General features: G+C 38.1%; 1 protein-coding gene across 1 annotated transcript in view; it reads right to left on the reverse strand.

The window, feature by feature from the left end:
- Nucleotides 1-19,705, reverse strand: part of LOC124168343 (adenylosuccinate synthetase) — a 108,732-nt gene that overhangs the window by 36,398 nt on the left and 52,629 nt on the right. Inside the window, exon 2 of the mRNA XM_046546530.1 lies at nt 13,271-13,373. Coding sequence (XP_046402486.1) covers nt 13,271-13,373 — 103 coding nt within the window. The remainder of the gene's footprint in view (nt 1-13,270; nt 13,374-19,705) is intronic.

The following is a 19,705-nucleotide window of genomic DNA, read 5'->3' on the forward strand; positions in this document are numbered from 1 at the left end:
GCCTGATGATAGCCTAGGCCTGATTATTACAACACAGCTCAGAATAAGCTCCCATCGAATGGTCCCTTTACGACCCTTAGATAAATTTGTGTAGAACAGCTACAGGGAAAAGAGAATAGATCCAAAGTAGTAAAAGAGTAAGCCATGAATCTGACCCACCCAAGGACAAAAAATACGTTAAAATTCCAATGCACAGAGTATACACGTTAAACTTCGACAATAAGGGTGAGTCGTAATATAAATAGATATTAACTGGAAGGATTGTAACTCTAATGTTTAAAGAATTCTGCAATGACCTAAGATTACCAATACACACTACCAATTTTTAACGCTTTATTTTTTCATAACAGTAATATACATTGAGTGAATTCTTTTATTTCCTTTAATATGATCTATTTTCCATTGCTAAATCGGTACTGATAAAAGTTCAAGCGCACCGGAGAAGACGTGAACAAGTATGTGTTTGTAGGACGTTATTTCAAACAATGTACGCACTACGTGCTCGGCAAAGAATAGTCTATCCAACTCGCCTGATGATACCCTAGGCCTGATTATAACCACACAGCTCAGAATAAGCTGCCATCGAGAGGGAACCTTAGATAGATTTGCGTAGAACAGCTACAAGAAAAAGAGTAGAGATCCAAAGTAGTAAAAAGAGTTACGCATAAATATAACGCACCCAAGGACAAAAAATAAGTCGGAATGCCTATAAACGGACAATACACTAATACAATAAGGAAGAGTAAAGATTGGTATACACTCACTAGCAGGATTGTAACACTTATGTCATTTACGCTAGGATCGACGAAGTGCTGGACATGGTGGGTGAGGAGAGGCAGCTTCTAGATTAGATACGGAGGAGACAGAAGGTATGGGTGGAGGGATTACTTACTGGGGAGAGGATGCTGAAAACGGTGTTAGAGGGTGGAATGTTAGGTAAACGAGGGAGAGGAAGGAAGAGACTAGGATATTTAGATAGGATGAAAGGGAGTAGGCCTTATTATGAATTGAAGAGGGAAGTGCTTGAAGAAAGGGGATTTTTCCAAAATGCCTCTTAAGTACTCAATGGAAACCTACCTTAATCGGTAGAATACTATAAAAATAATAATAATGTCATAAGAATTCTGTAATGACCTAAGGTTAGATACTCTGCTAACTTTAAACATTTAACTTATTCATAACAGTAATATCAATGGAGTGAATCCCTCTATTTCCTAAAATTGAACTAGTTTTCATTGTTCAATCGCTACTGAGACAGTTTAAAGCACATCGTAGATTACGTATACAAGTACATGTTTCCACGACGTCTTTTTAAACGATATACGCACTAAGCGCTCGGCAAAGAATAGGGTCGCTGATGCCAGCTCAACCCCTGTCATTATTCCTATTGTGTACCAGTAAATAATTCGCGAAATAACAATAGTATCAATTCTTCCAAGCATATTTTATGCAGGTAATTATTTCCATCCCGGGAAGTAAGTAAATATTCAGTACATCTACATCTACATACTAACCCGCAAGCCGCCTAAAAGACGTGTGGCAGGGGTAAGGACACCAGCAAGGTTTGAGGCACTCCCCAACGTATCTCATGTACGTATTTTCATAAGAATGCTTTGAGCAGACTGAGATCGAAACAGAAAGAGAACCACGATAACTAACTCAAAAATGATAAGCTTCAATTTTGAACCTTGAATTATATTCCCACGTGTTAAAATAGCTTTCATATGCAAAAAATACATACCACTGTATTTGAAAAGCAAAGTGATGATAAACTTCACTTGGCCAGGATGCATTAAAGTTGGCGAAGGCTTATTCTCACAGAAATTGAAGCATTTTCTTTATTTAAGATGAAAAAATATAGCGCGAACAAATGCTAAACTCTGTCATTTAGTGCAAATAAAGTAGAGAAAATGCTTCAAACGGTGAGCGAATGGTAATAAATAAATGCATTTCTAGCGGGATAGAAACTTCAAGGAATTTTTCCGTGATTTAGGGGATCATTTGTCCAAGGTGAATAAAAAATGGCATTAACAGTTTTTTAAATCAATAAGGCAGCGATTTTTAAGCGTTAACAACCATTAGCGTAGACTATACGAAAAATATCATCAAGAACTGTTTGTAGCTCAAACGGAACGAGGTTAGTTTCCCTCATGATTTAATGAGGCTATCTGCAGCAAAGCCTAAAAGTAAAACGGCCACTACCCGCGAGGCCATGTCCATGAGGCTATTTCTTCCGTCAAAAAATGAATGGGCCCAGATAAACACAAGAAAACTACATGGATCCCTGAACCACGCGATGAGTATATTTAGAACACGGAGGAACAACAGATTCTTTTAAGTCCCCATATACAACGCTCACTCCCGTATTTTCACTTTCTGTCACCGGGGCAAAATAATACAATAGGATATGTTTCTATCACGGATATAAAAAATAGCATTTGTATAAAAGTTTAATTCACCATTCACCAGAACTTATAATCCATCAAAACAGTTTCTGAGGGAAAATAAAAAGCATATTTTCCTCAAACACGTTTGAATACATGTGATTGTAATGATAAATATTGCGTAAATTTATAATATTAATGTATTGCGTTTGAATGTGTGTGCGTGAAGTGTTTGCTCTATTTGTTATTACAATGCAAAGAACAAGAACCGGCGTGAACCAAATCTACGCAATTTCTAGCGTAAATAATTAATAATCTACAAGCTATCAGGAAAGAAAAAGGGAGGTATATGTCGATATAAACAGTAATGCGAGCTGAAATGCAGTTGTCTGTGGAACCAATGTGTAAATACATCTTAACGTTTAAGTGGCCACATTATAGCGACGAGAGTATAAAAAGTTGCTATCTAATACAATCTAAAGATTAAACTGCTATGTTTTGATGAAATATTTTTCTCTAAAGGAAGCTGGGAAAAACATGGACCGTTGACAAAAATCACCTGATGTAAACAAAAGCTGCCATTTTTGCTTCTATTCCATGACGTTTTAGATTTTTAAAAAACTAGGAAGAACTGCGACCATTGTACGATCGGAAAATACAATAAAAATAGGAAATGAGCCACATTAAAATGTATTCAACGGAGCCTAATACTCGTCTTAACTTCGGAATTGAAACCAACGGAGTCTCATTGCCATATCCGATTCATCTACATATCACACAATGACATTTTGCAATCAATATCTTTGGAATAATTTTCAAATATGAGTTGTACAAAAACTCATATTTGACACAAGAAATGAAGAGTTCCTTTATCAAGCTATCCACTACTATAAAACTCTTCCCTTATAATGGCTGCGTTATTACCACTCACGCAATTATGGTATCACTATTATTATGTTATACTTAACACCTTCCCCCTACGAGGTTCAAAATAGAAGTCGTTGATATGCAATACAGTAAATAAGAAGTGGAAAGATATCAAATATTTCGGCATGGCCGTCACCGAACCGCATTGATAGGTAAACAAAATCCTTCGCATACTACCCCTCCACCTAGCTGTAGAGACGATTTAATTCATCGCTAACTACGCTCGCCAAATACAGACGAGGGTAACATTACAGATCCAGATTTATTTATGCATGTAATGCTTGCGATATTGACATGTGCGGCTGCGTGAATACACATCTATCAACATCCACAACGGATACGATTCAGATATATTTTTAATAAAGAGGACGAGGAATCGGGGTTGTCCCCAACTTATATTTTCGTCGTGGTCCAGGGGAAATGTAGGCGATACTGCAAACACGTCACACACACATGAGAGCTAATAACGAGTTTTTTTTTCAGTTTTTGTCAGTAATATATCCATGAACACCAATGAGGCTGTTTGTACAAATTACTAGATGCCTTTCGGAATAAAATATGTTTCCACAAATGCTTGCACTAACCACCGTTGGGTAAAGTTTACTACCGAGTGAAGCAAAGTAAGGGTTTTCAGCCTTAACATCCAACAACACTCGGGTAATTTGAGATAAGGCCTACATATCAAGTGACGAAGTGCAGACGTCCGGACATTCAATATTATACGCTGCTTATTGGATATGCTCTTAAAGTTAAGAGAAAATAAGGGACAAATAGAGATGTTTGAGGTTCTTTCTAGCAAAAATATTTTTCAGCTACGGTCGACATCTGAATTTCGTACCAGCAATGGTTTTTTCAATAACATAAGAGAAACCATGATGCGAGAGAGTACTTACAGACTACTCACCCAAGTCAATTTTTTAGTTGCCAAATATCCCAAGTCAGGCGAACCAAGTACAAACGACCTTTGTCAAAGGCGAAGCGGATTTAGTTAAGCCTGAATCACACGATCATTTTTTTTCATCACTTTCTAGTGATCGCCCCAGCGATCACTCAAGTGATCACTCGGAAATAATTGTCGCGCGCGATTGTTTTTCCCGATAGCTCCAGCGATGAGGATTCCCATCAATTTTTTATCACTCGGCTTGTTGCTTTTTCCGTCGCTGAAACCGTAACTGAAACTGCATGGCAGCCAATCAGAACGCATGGCCGTAAAGAGCGATTGCAGCGGAACGTTTGACAATCGTGGGAACGAAACTTGAAAAAAATGAATGACTAGATGTGAGAAGTAATAATAATAATAATAAAATGTCTTTATTCGGGCGAGGTTAAGACTAAGAAGTCCCCTCTTCCACCTAACCCCTCCACAGCGTCAATGCAAACATATTAAAAAATAATACGTTTACAATGCAAAGGTTATACGATATTAGTGAAATATCAAAAATATGAACAACTGTGTGTGAAAATTCTGTGGGAAAAAACATGAAGATAAGGGTGTAGTGTCCTTCAGCGAAAAAACCCACTGCAGGAAAACGCCCACACAAAAAGGGGCCGTGAAAAACCGGCGAAAAACTACTGAGTGAAAGCTAAAGTCGTGTTATTTGTAAAATACAACATAATCAATCAGGTACAAAGTAAATACAAATATTACACATGCAATAAGGAGTAATGAGGAAGGAGTAATGGAAAGTGTGACGGAAATAATGACCGTGTAAATCCCCAAGCGATCACTTTTCCGGTCCCGAAAAGCACTATGAAGGACGAAAAAAATGGTCACGCGATTCAGCTTTATACATATATCCGCTGAACCCCGGAGGGAAAAAAAAGTTACAAAAATACCTTTCCCTTGGACAACGACGGAAATATAAGTTAGGCGCAACCCTAATTCCTCGTTCTCATTGTAAAAAATATATTTTTTATAATTCTAAATGGTAGCTCATCAATTCTAACGAAGGGGAACTGAAAGAAATGGCGGGATGGCCCTTAGGAGTCCGCAATCCTTTCCAGGCTGTTGTGGTGGGGAGCCACTCCTCCCGTTGAGATTATTGTTTCGGTCGAAGATATCGGAGCCAAGAGGGCAGGGGAAAGGATGACGTCAATTGTGGAAGTGATGGTGGGGGAGGCATGTGAGGAGAGTGGAAGAGAGGATCTCTCTCTCTCTGGACCACCCTCAAGGTTGTTTGCAATTAGAACGGAGATGCAGGAGGGGCTATCCGTTTTTTTCCCCTTCTCTTGGGTGGCGCACCGTAAGTGCTGCTCTAACTGCGTTATCAGCTGTATCGGATAGGGGAGGGGAGTTGTTTGACACTGATCGGATTGGGCCACAAAAATTTTATAACGCTTTTTTATAAAATCGCTTTGCTGTTTGTCAACTTTTTTCGCGTCAAATATCTTATTTTAATCTATTCAAGAGAGGATGTCAAAAAACAGAATTTTTTACAAAAAACATTTTTGCCAAAAATATTTTTTAGTAGGTATGGAAGTTGAAACTTGGCACAGTCGTTGTCAATACACTAACACATGTTTTGATGCACAACGATTTTCTTATGTAACTTTTTACAACAAAGAACATGGCCTAAAAGTTGAACAAATTTCGCAAAAATTGCCCAAATCGAAATTCCTTCGCAACCCAGCATATTAAAACTAATGCTACTCCTTTTACAGTGACGTTGTGAAACAAAAAATTCATAATGTTATTAATTATTTTTAACTCTCATCAACTTTCACGACTTAGTTGTATTTGTGAACAATATGAAACAAAATGGCGGACTCTTGTTTTTCGCCGAATTTGGCTGCTTCCCGTCACAAACTTGACGAGCTATTCGCGGAGAAAAATGGGATACATAATTAGATGGCGTTCCGCAGATACATTGATGACGTCAGCGGACTCAGTAGAGCTGTTCATTGCTTCTCCGCTATTCCGTGGCCTCGCGAGTTTGTCTCACGTGTTTTGCAGTTATTAACACACTCGTAGTGAACTATTGCTTCTGCTAAAGATTGGGTCTCTCTGAACGAACTCAATGACGTAAACAACTGATTTTTTTTAATTGACGAAATAAATTTATTTCACCATTGGCAGTACACACACCTGCAAGGCTAAAGTCAAGTATAAAATTTACAAACAATTACATACATACATGAATATTGAGATTACCATGATAAGATTCTTGGGAATTCCCAAGATAATCATTTAACTATGATATGTACAACATTAAAACAGAGTCCAGACGGTTAATAAATACTAACAGAAGCATGGAAAAAATAGGCAATTCTAGTTGCCATCTAGGAAATTACCTTACAATGCATCCTCCAGATATTCATTAACACTGTAGTAGCATTTTTCAGCAGGGAGAAGTTTTAGTTTCTTTTTAAATACGGAGAGTGAGTTGTTATTTTTTATTTCTTCGGGAACTTTATTGTAAAGGATCGAGGCAGAGTGGTTGGGACCTTAAAGACAGAGAGAGCTGGAATACTGGTTTGAGTGGATGTTAGTATATGATGGTATATGATAAAAAGTGTTCGGCAACATTTGCATTTCTGAATGGAGTGGGCGAAAAGGAGGAGGAACGACGAAGTGCTGGATATGGTGGATGATGAGAGGCAGCTTCTTGATGAGGTACGGAGGAGAGAAGGAATGGCTGGAGCGAGTACGTAGCAGAGAAAACAGTGGTAGAGGGTACAATGCTAGGTAAACGAGGGAGAGGATGGAAGAGAATAGGAATTTTATATAGAATGAAAGGGAGCAGGCCTTGTTTTGAATTGAAGAGGGAAGTCCATAGAGAGAGGTGAGAATACCCATGCAAACCTGCCTAACTCGGTACAATATTTTAATAATAATAATTTCAAAGTTACGATAAAATGGCTTAGTTGAATTAATTAATGGAAGAATTTTGATCGCCGTTGTTTATCCTTCCCTTTAACCGATCGAATTAATTTATAAATTGCGAATTCCGGTCTGACCGGTCCCGTTATTCTCGCCCGTTTTTTTTGGAAACAGTTGATTCTGACCATTAACGCGATCGGAATTAATTGAGCTCGGATTTTTCACTCCGACGACTCACCACGAATCGTTTAATCGCCTTGTCTGGAACCGTTCAGTCGCGAAGATATCACCGTTTTCGTAAAATGGCAATGAAATTCGTCGGCGGCCTAAAAGACAAGTTGGCAACCCTGATGCAACGAAGAAAACAACATTAATACGTCATGACAGGCGATCAACAGCACTCCATTCCCCATATGTATTACGATCTGGACAGCAACACGAGGCTCCCAGGGTTCTAAATTTATGACCACTCTGACGAAAAGGGGTCCGAAAAAGCAAACAGGAAGTTGCCGTCTCTTGACCACTCTTTAGGGTTGGGCACAGGCAGAAAGGGAGGCTATTTCGCAAAGTGGGGGAGGGTTTAAAAAGAAATGGGAGATACGGGAAAGGCCCAGCTGGAGAGGAAGGGAAAACGACACCCCAAACGAACCCCATGCTCTTCAACGTCCCTCCACCAATAAGCCATCGCATCCCAACCTCAATAACCGAAAAGAGATTCCGAAATGGTACACAAGAAGGGAAACGAAGTAACCCAAACGGCTGGCGATACTTATCGGCGGTCAATGACTCTTGCGGATAAGGAAGCTAAGAAAATACTCCAAAGTATACATATACCAGGGCAAGGAAAATAAAATAAATATATAATGTAAGGTTCGCTTGTGATCTTCGATGGGCACGATACAGGTTTCGCAACCCGACCCAGGTTACACCTTTACGTGTAAGTCACGAAATACTTGAAAAATCCATGAAACATAAACATTGAACCATGTATAGTTTAATTTTTTTTACTTTCTACTGCTGTAAATACTCCCCACGAATGTTATTTACTTCTTGACAATAGGCTAACATTGACTTTAGCGACCACCTGCCAAACACCTTAAGAGTGCCCGCCTTCGTAATGTTATTACTTTTTCCGCTGTTGCGTAAACAATAGGCTAACATTGACTTTAGCGACCCCTTGCCAAACATCTCAGAGGTGTCCCGCCGAGTATTCATCTACATCTACATTAAGGTAGTATTATCCACATACAGCTAATTTAATATCCATTATTACCAAGAACACTATTGAATTACTAACAGCAGGTAATTAGCTATTCATTACGAATTCAACCGTTGGTCAACTGCCTGGATCCCAATCACATTTCCACGCCAGCCCATTCACAGATTCCGTTCGCCCCATCATTACCTCAAAAACTCCACCGCCGATACGATACGAAGGCCGCCCGATTTCGGATGCCTGGGTAGTCCTTCCTCGCACTGCCTCCATTGGTCCAAATGACTTCCTGCCAGGATTTCCCACGAAACTTAACTCCTTTCAACATCGCAGCCCCTTTCCGACAGCTTTCTTCCACTCCTCACTAAACTTCGTCCCGCAAAATAAGACAATTACAGAAAAATCGTTTTCAACGTTGAGCGCTCAAGTTCACGCCAAGGGGAGCCATGCAAAGAGGAGGCCCAATTTCATCCCATAGAAGGCATACTTCTGCAGCCACTTCGGTCGCATATTCATCGGTTTTCAAAAACGTCCGCGGCGCGGTGATGAGTGCAATGCGATCCACTTGTTTCCAATATTTTGCAGTAGTGTTTGTAATTGCGATGAATAGAATAGAAAAGCAATGGATTTGCTAGATCACATCATCATATATATAAATGTCGATTGATAATCCTAAATACACCTTATTTCCTCGTGAAACTCGGATCACTTTGTCTCTCAGCGACGCGAGTGGTGACTGTAGTAAACCCCTTAAAATGCGCTGTGGATGACAACAAATTTAGATGCCGACTTGAGGATCCTCTTTTTGTAATATTCGTGGTTTGTGCTATACAGACGTAGTGATGGCGAAAACGATCCTCTCTCATACTAATATGACATTATACCTCACTACTGTAGCATATATACAAATACGTCTATCAAATGAATGTCACCAAGATGACTGAGATTATTAGCAAGCCACAGCAGTCAATAAAGCTGAGCAACCTTAAGATATCCTCTTATTAATAACCTAAATATACTTGGACATAATGTACTACATCTACTATCTATTCACCCTCAGAACTACCGTTTCCGTCAGAAGAACCCGGGAAGAAGAAAACTACGCCACATACACCAAGCCCGTAACATCCCACTCCTAAACTCCTTCCTGATTATAGCATCCAATGTCCGGAATACATTACCCTCCCGAATAAAATGCTCCCCCACCCCGGAATTTTTAAAGAGGAAATAGTTCGAATATTTATAACTGTGGCACTGTTGTTTTTGAATAATAAGAATCTTTGCGCTGATTAATTTGATTTTCGTTGCAATCTCAGTATTCAATTACTCGTTTTTATGTTTTGATTATTTCATACTTATTGTATTTTGAGCATAATTTTATCTGTATTCAAGTGTTTTTGCTCTTACGGGTTTCCTAGGGCATCAATAAATTATTTATTCATTCAAAAACAATGAGAATTCAAACCGTGGCTATAAAGATCGGTGAGAAAAAGACTCCTGACTATCATGTCCTCTAATAACACACATAAAGAGTCTCACGAAATGACAGAATGGAATGAAAAAACAGACAAAAATGTTGATAATAGAACACTAAAGTAAGTGCAACCAATAAGGTCGTCTAACTCAGAATACTATAAACTAATTCCTTGGGAACATGCAATTTCCATAGTTACAAACACCTATAATCATCATTCATTTTTTTAAATTTCACGTTACTTAGCAAATTTAATTTTTAACGAACCTCCAGTTCGAGTCAACGTCATTAGTTCACCAAAATCAAATTGTTGTATTTTCATAACTACCAGGAGGGAACACATATACACATAGATATCGACAATATCACATTAATAGAAAAGATTATGTGCACCTGTCAGGTAATGTACCGTAGTAACAGTGTACAGTATTAAATACGTTGAGACAACATTCACCAACGTGCCCACACGTCTAACCATCCACAGCAGATTCGCTGACCGTAGCTCGTAAAAACGCGAGTGGAATGCGTAAGGAAAAAATGCTGCATTGACGTGTTTAGATATACTTCCAGGAAATGAGAGAGAAAAAGAAGGAATTTCTACAAGCACAAGATTCATAACACAACGATGACAAAACATCAACTTTAACAAAAAATGTATTATAGTGAACTAGATAAGTTTTATGCATCACACACAATTATAAATGGAAAAATAGTGTTCCAGAATCGCATTCTGAATACCAGCTCTTTTCTAGCGAGAAAATTGATTCCACATTTAAAAAAAACACCCATAAAATTAATTATTCTGCGAGCCGTACCCGTCAAAATTTTTGTTTCATTCAAAATTGTCCCCGTAAAAATATCGGCGGTGTTAACAGAACGGTGTTTATGAAATCAGAACTGTATATTAAATACTCATCGCTCAATAACTTTTCAGATAACGAGTGAGGCTTAGAATCTTTACAGAAGAGTAGAGAAAATTTTTTAGAAAAGAATTTACTTAAAAATACTTTGGAATTGGTCTAAGAAAATATGAAAGGCCCTTCGTACTATGGTAGGAGGAATGATGAGAAGACAATGATGATGAGAATAGATTATAGGGAAGAGAGATTTAAGATGTCATTCTTTCCTCGAACTCTCAGTGAAAGCAACGGTTTCTTGATTCGTCACATTAATTGCGGCACTCGCTATGATATTTTATACTTTTGTTGCTCGCTATACTTTTGTTCGCACGTGAGAGTTTTTTTTAATTTGCACCGCATTTTCACTCTATTTTTATTTTACTTTTACTCTTCATCTTATTGTTATTGGGTACTGTTTAAACTTTATTTCCCAGTAAACCCTTTGGCAGATTCTAATCTTTACATTAGTTTTAGCTTTCTTGTAAAAGTACTTTAGCTAGTCTTCCTGGTTGCACGGAGCCTTACACGCTTGGTGGGAGGTCACACCACCTGCATAAATTATTACGTGTTATCATCACTATTATTTTTTCATACTTCTAAAGACCATGTAGTGTATGCGGGGAACATTACATGCTGCTAGTGGCCCCCAGCCTACCACCCTCGATGTGGTTCGCAAATTATTCTGTAAACGCACATGAAAGACAGGAAAATCAGGTATGTACATGCATACACGGATAATTATGAGGCATTATAAGGCGTCATCAAGATAGATGAAATCTTCCGCCCATCCCCTTGTCAGACAACTACCTAACGTCCCATCGCGAATGTTGAAGAGCGTGTAACGTGAACGGAATATCAAATGGCCGGCCTCACTCGAGCAAGCAACGGGAGATCATAACTGAATAAAGAATGCAATACACTAGCAGTGATTAAGGGTAGGAACTCACGTACGTCGTAAATGGAGATGGGTACGACTGGTACCATTCCATGGCCGTGGAGAATGGCAAGCAAGTCTAAACACGGTGTTAAGAAGACGCATCATTCCTTTTCGAACGGTCTTAATTTTTTCGCGACCTATTTCACGAGAAAAACGTACATAATCACCTCCAAATTGTCACGACATAGAGTAGACATTAGTCAATATTTGTCTGCATCTCCATTTAAAAAAATATATTTAAGAAAATAATGAGGTAAAAATGTATAAAAAATCGAGAAACAGGCAAATATATATAAGGTTTAATCCAAGTACTTAGAAGATTTCGAGATAATAGGCGTAAGAAAATAGACCATTAAAACATTGATTCACTAAATATAATATAAATTTGTTTTTTTCAACTGCTTGGTGTGCAGTTTCTTTTCAATTACGAATTCCTAACTTAGGTATTTTGCTTCGTTCTTAGAGTAGTTTTATACGAGAAATCAGCAAAAAAACATTGGAAAATCGGAAGTGATTCATCCTCTTAACGTGGACCTAAGCGGCTATATTGGATAGATTCTTAATAAGTGACGGTATTCTATTATGTTAGGCGGCAGTTATGATACTAAGGATGAGACCTAATTACGTGATCAAGTTTAAAACTACCAAGTATAAGAAACCTGCTGGTGGTCTCTGCGAGCAACTTAATGGAAAATTCATTCCCAACACCAACACTGATATCGACCCATTTGCAGAACAATCATTTTTTCATTCACTAGAGTAAAACTAATTTAATTTTCGACAGAAATTCAGATTAGGTGTGTGCAGAACCACACATTGTAATCTAGAATAGATATAAAAATCTAGGGTGGTCAAAAAAATTAAATCAAAACAAGCGCGTGGCTTTCTAAGCAAAGGAACGGAAAAATCTCCACAATTGGTTACGCTCATCAAGTAAAAATTTTCTCGTTAGTTTACGGAATCGATTTATAATGTGCAAACAGCACGCTCGTTTGACGGAAAAATAAATACTTTCTCGTGACAATGCAATAGGACGAGACCTTGCGATGCATTTCGTATCATGATCACCGCCAGCCGGAAGAGGATAACGACGCAAGCGCGGATGGGATTTCGCTCCAATAGGCTTTGCTATTGCGCACATTAAATGAGGAAGTTTTTGGTAGCTTTACACGGCTCGCTTTTATAAAATTATGAAAATAATATTATAAAAGCGATGAAAAAATTAATTTGAAATTCACTTTTATATTCTTACTAAAAAGAAGAAATAAAATTTCCCAAAACAAGAATAAAATACACTAAATAGTAAAAAAAGCTTTTCATCACTCGGATAATACGGCGTAGGTACCAATCCTCACTAATCTACCAGGCTCTTCGGCACTCATTTCTAATAATCCAATTTCCGGTTGGTACATATTTTTCAGCAGTTTTTGGAAAAAGCGAATTTTTCATCTCTTTTAATCCAATTATTATTGTCACACACAGGTCGATATGTTCCTACGCCGAGGATCGTAAAAAGGAAGAATACAGGGTCTATCCATTTCTTGAAATTTATCGGAGTCGAAAATAACATAAAATTGGCGAACGAGCCCACTAAAAGAAATTAGGAGTATACTCACCAATAACAGATTTACAGGAAGGATTAAGGATGCCGGATGGTAAGAGGTGGAAGTCGAATTCATCGCCGCCAACAACTACCGTGTGCCCTGCATTGTTGCCACCCTGAGGAAAAAAGTGAAGAAAATTAGCCACGAATGACATTAAGAACCAATAAAAAAAATCATAACAGAGAAATGAAGGAAATATATGTATACGTCCTAGTAAATATTATATATACGTCCACATTCATGCAACGTCAAAATGTGCAACGCTTAGGAAGTCCCGTAGCAAATCCACGTAAGATTAGGCCAAGGGAAAAAAAGTAAATATATGAGTCGTATAAAAGGTAAATGAATCGTCGCAGCGAGCGAAGCCATTAATTATAATTATTAAATAAACGGGAAAAAACTTGATATACCTCGAAAAATGAAGAGACCCGTATTCTTCCATTTTTCGATCCTAGGCCAAATTAATCATTATTTAAAAAAATTACACTTTCATATACTATAGCAATTTTGAATAATAATACGAGGCTTTTTTTTATACAATTAAGTGGTAGGTTAAGAGCACACGACACTCCTGCTCAACCTGAAAATTTATGACACTGCGATCAGTGTCAACACACTTAGAAGAAGACTCGACGATCCTCTTTTGTAAAATTCGTGCAGGTAACAATGCAAACATTTTGGAGTCAATTTGTTCGTGTTGTGTGAGTGGCGTGTTGTTTCTAGTTATCATTAATTACAAGATTAATACTGAGAACAAGGATCAAGGCATTTTTCATATAAGCATTAATAGCAGACGTATTGTTTTGTAATTTTCTAACATTTACTCTTTTTCCATTTGAATTTAACTATTTTTCTTTTATTACACTGTGTAGAAAATTTAATCATAATGTACATTTCTTACCTTTTCTTTTTTTGACATTGAAAAAATTAGCTTGATCTACGCTAAGCTTAATCTATCTAAGCTTTTGTTTCAGGAAATTTATCAAACAATGCACTTATACAAAAGTTGACACATTAAAACACTAGATGAAGGTAAAACAAAGGAAAGACTTCTAGATGAGTGACTTGATGAGCCAGTACGTATGTTGTTGAAATTGTTGGATCAAAATTCCCATCCTCTCTGGTGCTATAAAATTAAATTAAAAGAGATCTCCAAGTCAAAGAACTTTTAAGAATGCAGACGCATTTCCAACAATGACGGAAACCCGAAACTGTGGCGACCAAGCTTATTTTTTCACCGCGATGCATAAAATTTGCAAATGTAGCATTTCGCCTCAGCCTGGATAGAAGCTACCACGTGAATAGCAGACTGTGGATGTGGCATTTGAACTTCTTTCGATCGACATACCCAAGACAAACATTTCCTCCCGAAAAACACATGACCATCCAATCGATGGACAATACCGACAGATATCCGGGATGGCATCGTATTTATGGAATGATAAATTCGATTAGCATAGGCGGAGAAGAGCCCAAATTTGACTGCGTGATGATGACAACAAGAGATCCCATTGTTCATCATTAAAGAAGCGAGTGTTTCTGGGAGTTACTATCTTGCGTTGCATGTTGGGAAGCATGTCTGTTTGGAACTCACACCACCTGCATAGATGTGTACTAGTTATTTTTCTTATATTATTCACGGTTATCCAAAAATATCATTATTTTGATAATAATTAATACCTACCAAGCAGATGGCTCCCAGGATACTATGCAGATACTGATGGACCATAATAACAGGGTAGCAAGGTGGTTTGGTAGTTCAAGTCAATACCCTTCCTACCTCAACCAAAATTTTTTATAGGTATCGCAAAGCTGAGGTTCGATAGATAAAAAATCGCGGTTCTTATTAATTCATAACAATTTTTTGTCATAATTATATTTACTATATCATAAATTTAATATTTTTCATACATAAGTTTTCTTATCAGTCAGTGACTACGAAAGAAGAACTCTTCAAACATATTACATAGATCTTTTCTTGCGCCACGACTTGAATAGAAACCATCTGGAGTAAAAGATGAATTTCTTTTCCAGCCATCTGACTCAGCATTGCCCCTCAAGAACGGCTTTCACACGAAAAACGCTATACTGCTGACTCAGGCACATACCCTTGAATTAAGCAGACGTCAATTTCATCACTCTTCTCTTTCCACAATCTCAGGATTTTTAAATCTAACGCACATTTTAATGCTTCGGCTTAGTCCGTATGTATAAGGTAAACTTTTTATAAATCGTTTACCAGACAGCCACAAAATTTAGGATGAATCTACCTATGGCAGAGAAATCATAAATTTGAGCGTTTTCGGCATTTTTCTATGAATTTTGAAATATCCAATCTTATTTCAGACGCCGACAAATTTTAAATTACGCTCAAGAACAGATAACGGGGTCACTGGTTAACCAACTGCTGACCTAACCAGGGGCACTGCGGTGATTATTGGTTTCGCTAGCCACCAATCGAACCCGATCTAGATAATCCGTAAAAAGAGAAAATGCAGGAAATTGATAGAAAACAAAGCAATAGAAAAGTCAGCAAATAGCAAAGCGATAGCAAAGAGCCATTCATAAGAGTCGAAGGCAAAGCGATTCTTTCACATAGTTCACAATGGGGCAAGGCATAAGGTTAGCTAACAAAAAATTTAACTGCAGCGGGCACATTTTTGAGAAAATAGTTTCTAAAGATAATTTACCGGGAATAAAAAAAATCAAAAATAATAAAAAGAAGTGTAAAAACACTACAACCAAATAATCGAGGACAATGGAATAAACAAAAAAGACGAAAGTATAATGTGCACGTCTTACAAACAAATAGTTTTATTTTCTTGATAGCACTTCAGTAACGCACGCGAAATCACGCCTATAGTTACAGGTACAATCAATTTCGATTAAATTCGAAAATCGGATTTTATTGGTCTAACATCGAGAAAATCGAGCCATGATCTTCGAGGTTCGATCCAAACTCGAGAAGAAATTTTTTCTGAGGCCGGTAAAATTGGAAAGGCACGCCCTCGATCGTCAAGAAAACATCTTAAATAAATGATCTTCCGGAAAACTTTTAGTGGAGCCAAATTGTTCCAAGCGATGATCCCAAATTTGAATACAAGTGCACGTAAATTTCAGCTACTGATAATTCAATGATCTATTCTGAGTGAGTAGATTTTTTTGTTTTTTTTTCTCTACTACTCAAATGTGTACTCGGAGTGTTTTTCGAATGAATAATAAACATGTTTTTGCACGAAATGTAATTTTTTCAAAAAGGAACCGTCGATTTTTTTCGATTCATCGATCTTTTGGTTAAAATTTCGATTTTTCTTGAATGGTCGAGCTTTTCATTTCTATCGACATCGATTGCTTGAAAAATCGATTTTGACCTACATTTTTTCATGATTAGTCGCAGGTGCTCCCTCAAATACTTTTTTGTAGCAGAGTATTTGTGTTTTTTTTGTTACAGCCAGCAGAGTAGCCACCGGGGGGGGGTTCTGGGTAACAACCCCCTCGAACTTTTAAAAGAGGCGCCAAAAAAGAATAATATTAAAAACTATTGTTTTTGAGTCCAAAAATTACGTTTTCGGCATCAAAAATCCCAAAATTTTGCCGGACCCCCTTGCCCTGGGGTGTTTTCCATACACCCCGGAAGAGCCCCGGTAAAACCCCCGCTTTCAAAATCCTGGCTACGCTATTGCTCATAGCCCTAGATACCATATCCTTGTATCCGCCTGTACTGCCTCAAGGCCTGCAACCAAATCATTTCAACCTCGCCCCCTATCGGATAGTCCATCCATCTCATCCCTGACGCGTGCGTAAAAATTAAGAGCAACCCAGTTGCGACGTTACAGCATCCCTCCGCGACCAGGGCAGTCGCCGAAGGATGAGGGGGCGAAGATGGCCTACTGTATTACGCTAACAATAATAAGTGGAGCGCGGCTCTCGCCCATTCAGAGGATGAATTTAGGTTAGGGGTCGAGGACAAGCGCAGGTTGACACTGAAACAAGTGTCTCAACGCAGAAAGGTGCGAGCCACACAAAAATAAAACCTCAAAACGACAAAAGTTGAAATTATCGAGCTTCGGGACATGACGGGAAATGACGAATTAACCACTGTAAAACAACGTTATCCGAGGAATTCCACAAGTTGAGTTATGATAGAAGGAAATGCCGATAGCCACGACCAAAATGAAAAATGTTGCCGTAGATATCAACTGATAACGTTTATAATTTTTTCCTGACCAATGCTGTTCGCTTTTTTATGCATTAGCAAGCGAAAATATGTGGCAAAGCCATTCTCACAAGGCAACAGCTGTTCATTCTACGAGTTGACTCGTATAACACCCATAATACCCGTTTTCTTGCGATCATCATAAAAATCAATAGTCAGGAAAATTATTAGAATCCTAGGGAAACAAACTCATGAAAATCGATTCACCGCATTGTTACCAAAATTTCAAGGTCATCAAAATATCATATTTGGCCCAAGATATACGTAGATTACGATCGCGTCGATTGTCTCCACGACCTCACGGTCACGAGACTACGATTTCGTGCGGCTAATATTTTATTTCCGAAGGTTGGCACGACGTGATACCGTAAGGTACTCACAATCACGAGGGAGACAAAACGCTATCTGAGGAAACCAAATCATTAGGAACTAATCCCCATAAATACGTAAAGGGATAGCGGAAAATGGTTCAATGCGTGATATGAAAATTAAGGCGTCCGTGTACTGCAAGGCACTTAACTGGCTTTTAGTAAGTGAGTAGTTTCCATTTTCCTTTCCATTTATCTGCTTAACGTTACACAATTTCAAATATTACCATAGTGCAACACCCATTTATACGGTCGATTTTCTTGCTGGGTCTATTAAAGCACAAACTATTTAGTCAGGAAAAAGGGGGATAATTCCGTAAAAAAATCATCCGATGGTTTAGGAACTCGTACCAATATCCTTCGAATTTCTGCCGATGAGTTAAACTCATAAAGATACCACGCCCATTAATATCTCACCGTTGGCGTATTTTCCTTCGAACTTTGGTCCGATACAAAATATCATGGGCCACGGCAGGAACATATAACGTAACAACATATATGAAGTGACTTTATAGGTTGCATCATCTAGATCAAATGTTGAATCGACAGCCCACGAGCCAGTTAGGCAAAGAAGTCTAAAAATTCTATAGCAAACATCTACTCATACTTGTTACCCGGCAAGCCACCTACAGAACTATTTGGCATGGATTGAAACATCGCCAACTAGCACCAGGGTCTTGAAATTCACTTCTACTGACATGCACTATGTGTTATGTCACTAAATATTACAGACGTACTATAGTGTATGTGATGTACTATAGATGCATACGCGAATTAAATAGGGCGATTTTAAATGAAGCACAATCCAAGTACTGTCTCTCTTCCTCGAAAAATTAGCCCTTCCGAGCGTAATGGTCGTTTGTGTTCGTCAGAGCTCGTTATTACGAGATTAATTTCTTAAGATTTTTATTATCATTAAGATTATTTGCATCCCCACACTATTCCTTATGGTGGGTTTCCACATCCTCTATCCGGACTGGTGAAAGGTATCCTCGCATAAACTCTCAAACGAAATGAAGTTATTTTCTCGAATCAGCACCAAATATCAATCTATTCACAGACGCGGCGAAAACTTAACGGAAAATATTTTTATTTATAGAAAAATTATTTTTATCTTATTTTTGGCCTTCAGTCTCATAAAAAGTAAACGAACCAAGTAATATATATAAAAATCGCTCCATAAATTGGCTTGGTTGAACAGAAGTAAAAATTGCCTCCAATTTGTATTCCCTGAAATCTCAAGTATTGAGAACGCAGGTATTTCAGCTGAATATATAAATATCTTTCGACAAATAAAAAGCCTACGAACTCAACATGTTTTTGCGCAAGATATAACCAGTTCAGCACACTACATGTTTTCCATTAAAGTGTAGCGGATCGGGTTTGGATAAACCTTACTCATGGATTTACTACCGGCAACGAGTACCGCCAGATGGGGGCGAAAGATTGTGTGTGCCTTTCGGAATCATATAAAAGGAAACCTCTCGGAGGAAAACGGTCCTCGACATCTGCACATATGAATAACGAGAGCCTACAACGCATTGAGCCCCCATCCACCGAAAAGCCTAGACTGCACATTACATACTGATGTATGCCACGTAAATAAGCAGTGGCAGGGGTTATTGTAAATGGATATGCACCCAGGAACTTGCACATGGCCTGGATAACTAAACAAATTAAGAGTATAAATACGACGCGTCTATCTTAGTTTTGAACTAAGGAATACGTCTTGGAAGTAAGTGATACATATTCCACCAAATAAGTATAAAATGGCTGCAAACACGTTGCCTCGACGAGGAATTTTTTTTCGTCTTTTAATACAAATTGATCATTCATTAGTGAAGGCAATTAAATTAAAAGTAA

Source organism: Ischnura elegans, chromosome 11 (assembly GCF_921293095.1).
Source record: "Ischnura elegans chromosome 11, ioIscEleg1.1, whole genome shotgun sequence".
Taxonomy (NCBI): Eukaryota; Metazoa; Arthropoda; class Insecta; order Odonata; family Coenagrionidae; genus Ischnura; species Ischnura elegans.